The 15,336-nt window shown below is 35.3% G+C and overlaps 1 protein-coding gene across 1 annotated transcript in view; it reads left to right on the forward strand.

The window, feature by feature from the left end:
- The window catches only part of CCDC102B (coiled-coil domain containing 102B), a 138,420-nt gene extending 125,292 nt beyond the window's left edge, over positions 1–13,128 (forward strand). Inside the window, exon 6 of the mRNA XM_062633084.1 lies at positions 13,039–13,128. Within this exon, the coding sequence (XP_062489068.1) occupies positions 13,039–13,128 (90 nt within the window). The remainder of the gene's footprint in view (positions 1–13,038) is intronic.
- Positions 13,129–15,336: the final 2,208 nt, after the last annotated feature.

The following is a 15,336-nucleotide window of genomic DNA, read 5'->3' on the forward strand; positions in this document are numbered from 1 at the left end:
GAAGCCTGAAAGTTTCTCACTGGTCAGTGAGGCTATGTGTCTTAAATGTAATTGGAGAAAAAAATAACTGAAAGAAAAAGTTCTCCAAGTCCTACCAGAATGCATGTCACATTTATAATTCTTCTCATGTAAATTTAAGCATCAAACTAAACAAAATAATCTGATTTTCAGATGTTGTTTTCTGTCCACATTAATGCTTAATGAATATAGCAGAATAACACCACACAAAGTTCCATGTAAAGTGGCATTCCTATTCCTAGTGGTGGACAAAAGTGGATTTGTGTAAGTCTGTAAGAGCAAAGCAGAAAGGTAGACATACATTTCAGCAGTACAGTGCCAGATTCCTGAAAAGTCAAAGTCAAGGACTTCTCAGTCAGAGATGGTATCTTCTAAGACTTATATTGAGTTCTCTTCTATTAAATTATTCAGTAACTTTCTGGAGCCTTGTAAAGCTTTTGTAACAGCATACTACAAGAGGTCTTAAGACTTAATTGTGTTCTGTTAAAAGTTATCCTTTCTTGGATTAACCCTGCCTTTTTCTGGTTTCTTCTGATGATGCCTAGCTTCTGTGTTACAGATTGCGATCTGTTCCTGTTCACTCCATTATATGCGCCCTGCTCTGTGGAAGCCATCACATGCATTTGTTTACATCCTTCCTGTGCTGCAAACCGTTTTCTTGGTTTGTGTGATTTCCTCTCAGATGCAGTAAACATTGCATTCAGCATTCAAGATGTGGTAATTTTATTGGATAAATATAATACCATAATAACAAGGATTATCAGGGGACTGGAGCACCTCCTCTGTGAATATAGGCTGAGAAAGTTGGGGCTGTTCAGTCTGGAGAAGGCTGCATGGAGACCTCATAGCAGCCTTCTAGCACCTGAAGGGGGCCTATAAAAATGCTGGGAACGGACTCTTCATTAGGGACTATAGTGTAAAGGTTTACTATAGGGGTAAAGGGCTAAAACTTAAAGAGGGGAAGTTTAGATTGGATATAAGGAGGAAGTTCTTTACTGTAAGGGTGGTGAGGCACTGGAATGGGTTGCTCAAGGAAGTTGTGAATGCTCCATCCCTGGCAGTGTTCAAGGCCAGGTTGGACAGAGCCTTGGGTGGCATGTTTTAGTGTGAGGTGTCCCTGCCCATGGCAGGGGGGTTGGAACTAGATGATCCTAAGGTCCTTTCCAACCCTAACTATTCAATAATTCTACAAATATAGGTGTGCCTCTATATACATGTTATATAAATAGATGAGGTGCCAAATTAGGGTTCTGAATTTAAAAAGAAGGAAATTATTTAAGTCCAATATCTTTAGACGAAATAGTGCTACTCCCTTAGGTCCTTCTTAGTTGATCTCAAGAGATCGTTAAGTAGCTCTACTGCTACATCTGTAAATTTAGGGTTAAGGATGACTTTCTTTATGAGGTGAATTCTTTTTATATTTACATTAATGAGTAAAGTACTAATGAGTACTTTATTTTATCTGCTGCAAACTTGCAAGCAATTACAAATATTTACAACTCCTAATTTTAGTAAACTAAAACTGAGAACAGTTCTTGATGCCAGTTCTAGCTGTTTTGCACAGCTTCAAAAAAGCTGCTAGAAAGTTGCCCTAAAGGCTCATTTTAGGTGTTCACAGAAACGTATATAATTATCCTGTACAGACATTTAATTCATGAGACAGTGACAGCTCTAATGTTTTTCAGCTGACAGAAAATTCAACAGAAAATGTTACAGTAGAAATGTGCATGTGTTTTTGCATGTACATAGCACAAAGAAGGCTTAAAGGAAAATAATGTACAAAACAGTATAGGTAATTGATTATAAAGACAGCACTAAGAAGGTTACAATAAATATTCTAATAGTTGTAGTGCCTTGCAAAACAGAAAATTATATTGCTATTACTTTTCTGCTTTCTCCTCTGCAGCTTTTTTTGGGTTAGCCTGAATTGTCATATGTCCATCCCTGACACCTTGGGCATAGCCAGAAAATTCATGTTGTGAGTCCTCCTGTGCAGGTAGAGAAATGTAAGAACTATTTAATGCGTTTACTAAACCTGGTTTTCAAGACTGAAAACCCCAGTTTTTCACATTCATCATAAGAAGGAGGGCTGAAGCATGCAGTTATATAATGGACTGATGCCTCTCACCTCATGGACAAAAATCACAGTGTAAGTTAGTGGTTTAGTGTGAGGTGTCCCTGCCCATGGCAGGAGTGTTGGAACTAGATGATTTTAAGGTCCTTTCCAACCCCAAGTATTCTATGATTCTAATAAGTATTGTGTTATCAATTTCCTTAATAGCTTTTTTCTTTACTGTTACATCACATTGTTACATTATCTTACCACTTTTCAATTCTGCATAATTAATAACTTTTTCCCTTTCAAGGAAGAGAGCAACATGTTCTCACTGAAAAAGTACTGTGATAATTGAAAAGCAATGAATTTTATAAATGGAATAATTCAAAAGTCTTCTACTTCCAGTCCTGCTTTCAGCTTATTTAGAAACTACTTGTCTCTAGCTAATCAAAAGTTAGCCGTTCTTACCTGATGTTTTGAATATTGATTCTCTGATGAAAACTTTTCACTGAATCAATCTTGCTGTCACTTCACCCACCTGAAGCCATCTTCTTTAGAGGTGTATTTTTACAAACCTTATTAGCTTCTGTTCTTACATTGGGGATTTTTCTGAGAATGTTTCTTACTACATTATTTTAATAACATTTTCTGGATTTTGTGCAACACCCCAATTTCACTGGTTCTGTTCTGCTACATAAAGACTGTTGGGAAATAGTTATATTTGTATATTTGTAAATAATTTTTCATTTTAAGATTGCCAGTTATGTTCTCTTTTTTTCTTTCTTTTTTTTTTTTCCCTTTTCTGAAAATTCTTCTTTTGCTACGTTAGGTCAGCAGTAGAAAGAAGTAAATTCTGATTTTCTACTGGGAAGCTTGAAACCTGGCCAAAGGTCACATCGAAAATGTATATAGATTTACACAGTATTTTAATCAGGTATATGCATACAGTTACTTCTCTAACCACATAGCAAAGCACAGGTGAAAGACTGCAATGAGATATATCTATCTATGTGAAATTTTACAGTGGAAGATAATAAAGAAAAAAAGAAGTTAAAAACCAAGATACAAAGGAGCTTTAAATTAATCTTTGCTTTTAAATCTCTTATTTTATTTTTGTAGGTATGTCTGGTAGTTCACAGATCATAAAATCATAGAATCATAGAATAGTTAGGGTTGGAAAGGACCTTAAGATCATCTAGTTCCAACCCCCCTGCCATGGGCAGGGACACCTCACACTAAGCCATGCCACCCAAGGCTCTGTCCAACCTGGTCTTGAACACCGCCAGGGATGGAGCATTCACAACTTCCCTGGGCAACCCATTCCAGTGCCTCACCACCCTAACAGTAAAGAACTTCTTCTTTATATCCAATCTAAACTTCCCCTTTTTAAGTTTTAACCCTTTACCCCTTGTCCTATCACTACAGTCCCTAATGAAGAGTCCCTCCCCAGCATCCCTGTAGCCCCCCTTCAGATACTGGAAGGCTGCTGTGAGGTCTCCATGCAGCCTTCTCTTCTCCAGGCTGAACAGCCCCAACTTCCTCAGCCTGTCTTCATACGGGAGGTGCTCCAGTCCCCTGATCATCCTCGTGGCCCTTCTCTGGACTTGTTCCAACAGTTCCATGCCCTTTTTATGTTGAGGACACCAGAACTGCACACAATACTCCAGGTGAGGTCTCACAAGAGCAGAGTAAAGGGGCAGGATCACCTCCTTTGACCTGCTGGTCTCATTCCTTTTGATGCAGGCCAGGATACGAATGCTTTGCACAAGTCCAGGTAGATGTTGTCAACTGCTCTGCCCCTTTCTGTCAGTTCTGTCATAAGAATGGGTTTAAGTGAGCTAGTGGCTGTGTGGTTCTTTGTTGTTGGCTGGTCTTAAACCACGACAGTACTTTTAGCTTCTTCATAGAAGTCCACCAAATTGGTCAGGCAGGATTTCCCCTTAGTGAAGCCATGTTGGCTGTCACCAAGCACCTTGTTGTTTTTCATGTGCCTTAGCATGCCTTCCAGGAGAATCTGCTCCAAGATTTTGCCAGGCACAGAGGTGAGACTGACTGCTCTGTAATTCCCCGGGTCATCCATTTTCCCCTTCTTGAAAATGGGGGTTATATTTCCCTTTTTCCAGTCTTTGGGAACTTCATCTGACTGCCATAATTTTTCAGATATGGTGGCTAGTGGCTTAGCAACTTCATTCACCAGCTCCTTCAGGACCCACGGATGGATTTCATCAGGTCTCATGGACTTGTGCACATTCAGGTTCTTAAGATGGTCTCGAAACAGATCCTCTCCTACAGTGGGCCTAGGGTCTTCATTCTCATAGTCCCTGCGTCTGCTTCCAAAAGTACCCTTCTTGCATCAGTTTATGATATTAATGGAATTATACAGGCACAAAGTTGATCAAATCCAGCACTTACAACACATCAACAGTATTCAGAACCATATGATGAAAAGAATAGCTTATTTGGTTTAATTTTTTTTTTTCTTATTAAATTTAACAAAGATGATGAATGTGCCTCTAACTTCTACATATCCTGTGATGGTGTCATTTACCTTCTAAAAACCATGTGGATTCTGTATCTTCTATACAAGCTTGTAAAATTCCTAAAATCTAGCATCTACTATACAGACAGTGTTTTCAACCTGCTTTTGTTATTTGTGATCCCAGTAGAATGATGCTCACTTTGAATCACCTGCTGTGATTCATAATTTTCAGGAAATAAAGAGAATAAATTGAATCAGTTCTGCTTGGTTTAACAATATAACAAATAGCTGTATTATGTTTCTGGTCACAGAAGAGCTTCATAGCATGTCATTCCAATTTTCTTTTTATTTATTTTTTGATATGTAAATAGGAAGATAAACTTTTTTTTTTTTTAATTACAACAATATTATTAAACAGTAGAGGCTTTCAGGCATCTAAGGATACTGTGGCGGATTCAGTCTTTAGAAGTAGTAAAATATTTAGAGATATGAAAAATCAAGGAATTGCAAAGCAACACCCAGAAAGAGAATCTCAATAGTGATTAAATTAACCTATGCAGACAAAAAAAAATAAAAAATCACACGATTTCTATACTGATACAGAAACCAAGAATGTTCGAGATCTAAGACCTTTCCTATCAGTTAAATTTATAAATAAAATTGCAGACGATGTGACATTTACCTCAAATATATATAATCTGAACTGCTAATATTCCATCTTAATACTCAACAAAATCACAGTTGCATATGCTCCAGCTTCTGAATGGGTCAAATGGTTGGATAGGTTACTTTTCAAGGAAAAATAAACATTGGTAAGTAAATAAAACATTAGGAAAACTGGACAAGGAAAAAAAAAGGAAAATTGCTCTTTATCTTATCTATTTGTACTTTATCTTTTGTCTTAACTGCTTTACTCTTGGTCTGCTTTTGTCCTTGTCTGCTTAACTGCCATTTAGGTATTAATGCCTTCCCCTTGTTTTTTTGCATATTTGAGATAATTCTACTGGTCCTGAGAGTACTTGTAGTATTTTATCAGACATGATAGTTCCTTAGATAAAGAAACCTTCACATTACCAGATTACCATTATCATTTGTTGCTTTTCACTTCAGCTCCCACATGACTTAAGCAGTCAAAAATTTACAAACCAGGGAGCTAGAGATTAGTGCTTTGTGGTACTTGAAAGCCTAGGTTCAGACTTACAGTTAGGTAATTTTTTAGCTGCATGCTGTCTTTAACAGCTTGTGAGATAGTAGCTACTATCATGTCAGAATTTGAAGCTGGGGGGAACGGAAGGGAGTAGAATAAGTAATTGTAATGTACACATTCATATTCTGTCTCTCAGCATTCTAAGTTTTAGAAGAACTGCTTTTACTGTTGCAAAGCTTGTAATCACAGCACAGCAGTAGTGCATGGTATTTCTTTATACTCCAGCTAGTTCAAGAGATACCAAACTTTACTGCTGTCAAAGGTGATTTTGGGCAATGTTCCAAGGAAAAACATGGTGTACTGAAGACCTCTTCAGTGTTTCTTAGAACTCTTGTATAATTTTCATTCAATTACTATAACTAGGAGTCATAATATTGCATGATACTGCATTACAGGAAGTAGTTTTTCCAGGAATTAAGTGGTTTATTTTATTGAGGGTCCATGATTTTTCCTTATTTCAAAGAGAACTTAATTTTCAGTTTAAATATCCATGTAGTGTTTCCAGAGAGCAAAAAAAATGTACATAACAAAGAAACTACCTGACATGATTTGGAAAATAACCCACTTAGTTTCAAGACAAATTTGGATGGAGAATAGGAAATGGATAAGGGGAGGAGGGGGGAGGAAAGTAAATGTCTGCTGCAAAGTTGAATATCTTTTCTACCTGGAAGAAGTAAGAGAAAGGAAGGAAGATGCATGTTGAGCAACTGTTAAAAGTTAAGAATTTTGAAGGGGTAAATGGAACTAAATTGAACCTAGCGACCATGTAATTACTGGGAAGGGAAACGATCATGTTTTTATTGGCCTGGAGATTATGCAGGCAAAAATACTACTATATCAAGTGAATCTTAATATGTGAAAAAGGAATGAGGAAAGAGCTTGTGCCAGCTGTACTTTCTTATCATTTACTCAGCTATTAGTAAAGATGCCTACAAAAAGCCTTTCATGCAAATCACATTTCCTAAAACAAAAGTCTCTACATATTGTTATCTTTTCCTTTGTAGGACTAAAAGAACTGTGTTCAGCAATCAGAAGGCATTTCGTAAAGAAATATTAAAGCATGTTACACAAATAAGTCTTATCCTATCTACTTATAAGTCTTAAAAGAGTCACTTAGAGTATCTACCTTCTTTATAAGTAAGTACTTTAGCTAAAAGTTCATGGTGTTTGTTTGGGTTTTTTTCCCTAGTTTAATCTGACCATATGAAAATAAACCCACAAAAACTTATTGATTGTGTTGTGTCAGTCACTATTTAAAATATCTGACATCTCATTTTCAATTTTTACTTTTAAATTTTGAGTGTTTACAATTCAAATGTCAAACTCAATGATTTGCAGAGAATAATGGTGAAACTAATTTGCATTTTGTCTTAATGTATGCTTAGCAATAGCAAAAGTAATACTTCGTATTCAAATATAAGGGCATTTCCTGTTCCTTTATTGTAAGATGAAACAAATTGCATAAAACAGAAAAAGTGAAGGACACTGAAGTTTTAAGCAAGCTGTGAAAAAAATGTACTTTTTTCTGCATTCTTTCATTGTAAGATCAGATGACACAGATATTCTGTTTTATTCCACTGTGTTCATAGTATTCTAAAAAAACAAAGGTAGAAAAGCCAAAAAAGTTTCTGACATTTCCTAAAAATGTGAAATTATTTATTTCTTGCGTCCATTTTGTTGAAGAGAGCAGATACATTTTTCTTCTATCATGTAGTTGAAAGGAAGTTGGGTCTCGTTTTCTTTTTTGTGGGATTTTTTTTTTCAGAAAGGTGGTTTTCTTTCTTATAAGTATGAGCATACCATAACTTAGCATGATCACATTCTAAAACATTAGAATTTAAGAAAGTCGTTATGCAAAGTCAACTGAGTAAAAGTGTGTGGTTATCTGAGAAATAGGAAAAAAAATTAAGAAAAACAGATCTTTTCAAAGGTGATCTTAAATGTGCCAGAATAGTGAAAATGTTATGTTATAAATGGGAATGATTCTTCTTTTGGAAAAACTCGCTGTTAACAAGACCTGACTTTTTGAATGAGTCTGAAGGATTCCTTTTATGTTAGGTACCCACTGTGTAATGTTCATCCTCTGCTGTTCTTAAAGTGTTTAAAGTGGGTGACTTAAACTGTTTAACCTCCAGAAATACTTATTACTGGTCCTGATTGGCAAAACTACAATGATCGAGTTGCAAATAGTTGTTTCTATTTTACAGCAAAGTTTGATCAAAACTGACATTTCTGTCATTTTCAAAAATATTAAATCTATTGCTTTACTAAATTTCATTATTACTTATCGCAATACTCTGTACCAGAAATGTACTAGGGGTATTCGTTCTGAGACAAATTTTAAAGTTCAAAGGGTATATAATTATATGGCAAAACACATCTTTTCTTGTAAGGAAAATCAGAAATGCATAATTTTGCATGAGTTCCAAGGAAGTAAAAATAATTGAATTAGAAATACGGAAAAAAATATTACTTGGTGTCTTGTGGCTCTCAAAGGAAACACAAAATTTAAAGAAAAGGTCATACTGTTTGAAAACTCATATAACATTTTTAGAGACTGGAATCACACAGTGGATGAATTTACACAGGGTCTAAGCAATTTCTGCCTTGTAAAGATATGATAACTAGTTCAATATCCATATGTTCAATCATGGTCTGTAAAAGCCCCCTAATAGTAAATGGCAAATGTGTTTTAATTAAATCAGAAGCTGACATAAATCTATGTTACTGTAAAATGGGCAGGAACCTGTAATTCTGATGTGAAAATTATCTTGTCACTAATAAATGTCTAAAATTGATGTATAATTTATAGCAGTGAAGATACTAAAGTTTGTAATGATTTCCTTTCTTCATTCTAATTTGGTTTCATAGCAGAGAACCCTTGCTTCTCCATGCATGCTTGGAAATAATGCATGATTTTTTGAACAGTACTGTATATCACAACTGTCATGGATGAGACAATAAATGGCAAATCCTAGTGAATCTGGACTGATGTTTGTTATTATTTATTGTTATTATTATTAAATCAGCTTTCACATTTTTATCTTTTAAAATGAAATATTCAGGATATTAGCTATTTGGTATAAACAGTTATTTGATCTAAACTTTTCTTGTGCTAGCATCTGGGAAGCTGGTGGGGTTTTTTAATTTCAATCTAATTTTATTTTCTATATCAAAGTCATGAAACAGTATATGACTCTTTTTAAAATGCAGATAAGATTATTAACAATATTCCTTTGAGAACTTGGTAGGATTGAGCTACTGTGGGAAAATTCAACTCTTCCTTGATGCACGTGAAATCTGTAATTACCACAGAAAGAGACAATGCTTTTTACATATAATTTTAATCTCATCTGGGGGGAGTCCTGAGATTCCTTAATCTTCTTTAGGTTTTCAAGAATAAATATCCAGAAAGGAGAAAAATCTTTCAGATATCTTGATTTCTTTCTCTTTTCCGCATGTACGGGTGGACATTTACCAGTACATAATCGTGTATTTCTTGTTGTACTCTCTTTAACACTGTGACATTAGTTCCTTACTATTTTGCCTTTAATCTACACTGCTGAGAGATACCCACATCTGGCCTTTGGAAGTCTTCATTGGTTAAAACCAACAGCAACCTTGTAATGTCACTCTGTAGCATCATCATAGCAAATTGTGTGAGGACTTAAACAAGAAGACAATAATAATTCTACCTTAAAATAATTCAGTCTAGTTCTTCCAATTAATTAAGGTTTGAAAAAAATCTTACCTTTTGTTAATACTTACTGTGCCCTTACACTAAAAAAAAAAATAATTTTAAGCAGCAATAAAGAATTTTAAGATATCCTGCAAAGAAATGCACGCACAAATGATATTAATTGAGCTCTAAATCAGTGATGCTAAACAAAAGCAAGGAAATGCATGGTGAAGCAGGAAATGAACCATATGTTATTATATACCTAGGCACAATAGGGACACTATCTTAATGGCTTTCTTAATGCTCCTGTTGTACCAGATATTGGTGGACATATGGTATGCTTCCTTTTTATATGCCTGTGCATTTTCATGATTTTGTTAGCTGACTTTGATAGCATTTTCTGTTTGTCTGCTATTAGGAAGTGGTCTTTAAAACATTTTGCTCATTAATTTGGAGTTCAAAACCCAAGTATTTTGTTTTGCTTATTCATTTGTATCAAATCCTTTTGTTTTTTTTTGCTAAAGAAGTTGCATATTCATTTTATTATTATGCTTTTCACAATTTCAGTCCCTTTCTGGCAATAATTTGGAATAAATTGTGTAGTCCTTCCACATACAGAAGGGTTTTGACTCAGTGCTGGCCTAACAGCTGGCTAAAACTACAACAGCAGCTGCAGAGCTATCTGAGCTTTTCATGACCAGGATCATGGAATTATAAAAATATTTAGGTTGGAAAAGACTTTTCAGATCATCAGGTCCTAGCAATAACTTAGCACTGCCAAGTCTGTCAATACCTCCAGGGGTGATTCAACCCCTTCCCTGTGCAGCCTGTACCAATGCTCAATAACCCTTTCAATCTTCCTTATATCCAATCTAAACTTCCACTAGCCCAACTTGAGACCATTTCCTCTTGTCCTTCCACTTGTTACTTGGCCACTCACGCAATTTGCTGCTTCCCTGGCTGCCCTGAGGAACCTCAGAGAGCTCTGTCTGGAAGCAGACATATTTCCCATTTCAGCTGGCTCCTAGTGCCCTTCCATCATGTGGCTGAGGGACACTATAGAACAACTTCTTATCCCATTCTTTCCCAGATGCTGTCATGGCTAGCTGATCCAGACTACCCACAGGAAAGATTTCCTTAATGGAAATGGAAGGAATGCCACAAATGCTCACACTGAGTTAGACTTTTCATTGCTGCCATCACATGGAATACACACATTGAAATAGCAAAAGTGCAGAACTATTAGGAAGAATTAAAGCTTCTAAATAGAGAAGAGCAATTGAGCCAAACCCTTTTGATATACATGTGACATACTCCAGGTATACATATTGGCAAAAATTACCTTCCATAAAGCAGTGATCTCAGGAGTTCCTACAGGACGTATTTGAAGACTGTTGTAAACCAATGTGGAAATGAAAGCAAGTTGTACACTAGCTTGTCAACAAACACTGTGAAGTTCTGTGATTTGTTACAGATTGAGACTAGTATTTTAAAAAAAGAATGGATGCATGCTAGGGATTTCTGGCAAGTGTGTAAGCTTTTGCATAAACATTTAAAGCTTACCATTCTATATATTCATGTATTTATTTTAGTAGTAGCTCATATGTGTAGCTGCATTCATTTGATTGCAAAATAGATGTCAGAATTAAACTCTTACTCTTTTATAGTTACCCTAACATAACATCTAGAAACACCAGCTTGTTTCTAAAATGTTTAATTAAAAAATATTGTAAAAACAAGTAACTTGGTTTGTCTTGAAAGTGTGTTCTGTGTGTTTCTAGGGGAACAAGAGGTAATTTAAGCCCATAGCTATCAGTTAAGGGTTAGTTGCAGGTACTACTTTGCATATATATTTCATTTATTTCTTTAAATTTAATCTACAACTCATTTGCTAGTTTTAGGGATTTTATTTTTAGTTTATATTAGTATATTTTAGATTAGCAAAATTAATGAAGGAAAAAACTGTGAGTGATATTGCACAAATACATGCACAGAAGTATTTTTAATAATGAGTTGTTAATAGAACTTAATATAGAATCTCTAACAAGATAAAATTATTTTGGGAAATCATTAAAGTAATTAAAAAGGAAATGTCCATTTGTTAAAAAAGAAAAATCCAGTGAAATTCAGTATTAACAACTAAGTTTTCAATCATTTTAGTCTTGTGTATCCAGCAGGGTGAAGAATTTGCCAGATTATTGATTCTTACTGATGGAGGGCTTGGCAACCAGTCTGTATCTGAAAAGATTAGTGGATGTGTTCTTCAGCAGACAGGAACATCATGTGATCTGTGACTCTGCAAGTAATCACACAGCTGTGCTAGCTCAAAGACTTCTACTATTTGTCATCTTACTTAACCCAGAGTGATTTTGACACGTGATGCTGGGTTTTTCTAAGTACGCATTTGTTTTCTCAATAGTAGACACATTAGAGTAGATGTGTACGCATAATGGCATGAAGGAGCCATTCGCACTACCAGGAGCTGGGTTTAGATCTACTAGGAAACAACATGTTCCGCAGTCAGACAACAATACTCAGGTTCCTCGACATGTTTGGACACTCTTCACAAGACTTTTAAGGTCCCAGAGCCAAGACTAATCCAAAGGGTTTATGAACTCCCTTTGCTGAAAGCCTGTTCAAGATACATTAAAAAGACAAGAAAAATAGGAATTGCACTGTGGCTTGACAGCAGGATTTCAATGAAAGTGTAAAGATGACACTGGGAGAATTGGAGATGTATGGCCCAAAGCTTAAGGCATAGAAAATTTTCAATTAAACATGGATGAGGTAAAAGCTAGTAATATACATAAATAGTTTAGATCTGCCATGATTTATTCACTCTTACATGTGGTTTTCTTGGGTCAGTTTCTAGTATAGCTATTTTGGGCAGTGCTTAAGCTCCTAAATCTTGATAAGCCTGTGTTCTGTGCAGGGCTACTGTCTTTTTACTGTGTTCTTAATTCCAGAGAGCATAATAGTCTGTTTCTGGTGCCCACCTTGAGTGGCAGTTCTTGTTCTGCTGCACACTGGTTTTGAGCATGTGATTTACCAACCCAAAATTTGGCTAAGTTATAATTATGCTTTTACAAGTAATCTCTCCCTATTGCTATTAATGTAATATGAAGACATTATGCTGGACTGCTGTCTAGAATTCTGACAAATTAGGGGTTTGAGATATCTTTGACCTTTTTCACTATTCTCCACTTTCCCTTCTTCTGATAAAAAGACTCATGAGTTATATATAAGTACTTTAAATGTATCTTGAATAGCAATAGTACTGCAGTTCAGAATTGTCAATCAATAAATAATAGCTCCTAGTCATCAAAAGTGAAGCAAGTGTAGACTACTCACTGTGAAAGACAATTCCAAGTAATTGCTCTGAAACACTATAGTTTTTTATTCATTGTTAAGGAATCAGTTGAAGAAAGTATCTAATGCATGCTACAAGCTTAACAATACTGAAATCTTTTCCCATCTAAATTCTACTGTATCCTACTGTAATTTTTTCTCAGAATAAATTTGATCTGCAATTGTTTTAAACTTAAACTGACTTTTCTGCTTAGTGTTGTGGTCACATATCTTTGAAAATTTCATTTCAGAGTAGAGAGACAGAAGAAAGCAGACTCAGGATTTTTGACCAAAGAAAGTTCCTTGGATGTTGCTGGAAAGTCTACCAAGATAGTGAGTGAAGAGCAGCTCATCAAAGAGCCCTGCAGCAAAAAAGGCTAACAGTAAAGAAGGACAATAAAAGTAAACTCTTCATAAAGATGTAAAGGAAAATTTCATTGAAGAAGTGCATGCCGGACATATATGGGAACACTGTATGCATTATTTCTACGTATTCCAGATTTTTTTTGAGAACCAAGGAAAATATGCTAGTGCCAGTGTGTACTAACCTAGAATTTTTGTTGACAGTTTTCTGTCCTTCCTTTCCAGTTGTCTTTATTGCACTCCTCTAAAGCAAAAGGTGTATTTTGATTTTTCATTTAGGAAAAAAATACTTTAGAATGTACACAACATATGAAAGGTTCATATTTAGTCCTGGGAAGACAGTGAGTCTGAAATGGAAGTCAATGATTTGTTTCTTGCTTTGCTCCTGTCTTTTCTTTGTATTTATATAGCAATGGGCAAGTAACTTTGCTTCGCAGGTTCCCCAGTTCTACCACGGTGACATACGCACTATGCTTTTTTTTCATTATAAAAAAAAAAAAAGAAGAAGTTTTTATTTAAAATACCTGAATGTTATTACTTATGCATTTAGATTTTAAAAGTATTTGTTTTTCTTATGACATAAAAGAAATACATAGAAATAATGCATCTAAACTATATCTTAATGTATATACCACGTTTTTTTTTACATTTTTTAATAGTCCATGGAAAAATTATAAATGTCACATAGAAACCCACATGAATATATTAAGATAAACTGCAAAAGCAGATTTTGAAAATTTTAGAAAATTCATTATTTATAAAAAACAGTAACTTTCAGACACAAATTATACTGTTTTGCTGTTTGACATATACAGTTGTTAACATATATGTAGATTCTGCATCACAGTTTCTGCAAACCTGTTTTACTTGCTAAGCGATGTTTGTTTCATGCCTTATATCCCTATAAATTGAGAACTTCTGAGAGAATTCTAGTTGTATTTAAAGCTAACAATATTTCTCACACCACTAATATATTATATTCTCCTTCTAAGCCTGTTGCAGATATTGTGTCCTCCTGATTTGTCTTGCAATTTACCTGGCACCATATAAAAAGAAACAATTATTTTCACAATTGGTGACTGCTGTAGAAGTTTTTGTGAAGACAATGTGTGCATAGGTAAAATTTGCTTAGTTTCAGGTGCAGATTGGTCAAATTTATAAACGGGAAGCATTAAAGGTTGTTAATTACACAGGAATCACATTTTTTCTAGGAATTCCCTAAGCTGTAAATGATTGGAGGCTGAGATTAGCCAGAAGACTCTACCTGTGTTTGTGGCCACCTCAGAGCACCAGCTTTTGGCCGCTGCTGGAGATGGTATGCTAAAGTAGAAGGATCCATGTTTTGACTACCTTATTATGTTCTTAGCCTTTTCTCATGTTTACAAGTGCTGACTTATTCCCAGCCATTACCTCTCAGAATGCAGTAAGGGATACATAATGAAGGAATGCTGTCTTTCTCTGCTACCAGTAGCTGATGTTCATCAGCAAAGTACAGAGATACTGTGAGACAATTTATTTTTAAGTGAATTTAAACATTTAAAACTTATAGGACAATAACATTGACAATAACATAAGATTCATAACTGTCCTCGTTCCAGCTGGAATAAAGTTATTTTTCTTCTTAGCAGCTAGTACAGTGCTGAGTTTTGGCTTCAGTCTGAGAACAATGCTGATAACACACCGATGTTTTAGTTCCTGCTAAGTAGTGCTTACCCTGATCAAGGACTTTTCAGTCTCATGTTCTGCCAGTGAGAAGGGGCACAAGAAGCTGGGAAGAAGCACAGCCAGGATAGCTGATCCAAACTAGCCAAAGGGATATTTCATACCATAGAACATCATATTCAGTGTATAAACTTGGGGGTGGGTTGGCAAGGAGGGGACGGGATGGGCATCGGTCAGCTGGTGGTGCAGAGCTGTACTCTGCATCACTTGTCTTTCTCAGATCTTATTCTTCTATTTTTTTTTCTTTTACATTATTATTATTATTGTTGTTATTATTATTATATATTACTTCAATTATTAAACTGTTCTGTTCTTAATCCACAAGTTTTTTTCTGATACCCATCATACTTAATTTTCTTTTTTAACTTGAACTTCTTCTCCTTCTTAGCTTACTGGTTCAAGGATTTATATTAAACAAAAGAACTCTGGCCTAGTTCCTTGCATTGTGACTTTCTCTAAAATTT

The sequence above is a fragment of the Pezoporus occidentalis genome, unplaced genomic scaffold (genome assembly GCF_034315485.1).
Source record: "Pezoporus occidentalis ecotype Australia unplaced genomic scaffold, CSIRO_AGI_Poc_V1 ctg4, whole genome shotgun sequence".
In the NCBI taxonomy this organism is placed as follows: domain Eukaryota; kingdom Metazoa; phylum Chordata; class Aves; order Psittaciformes; family Psittacidae; genus Pezoporus; species Pezoporus occidentalis.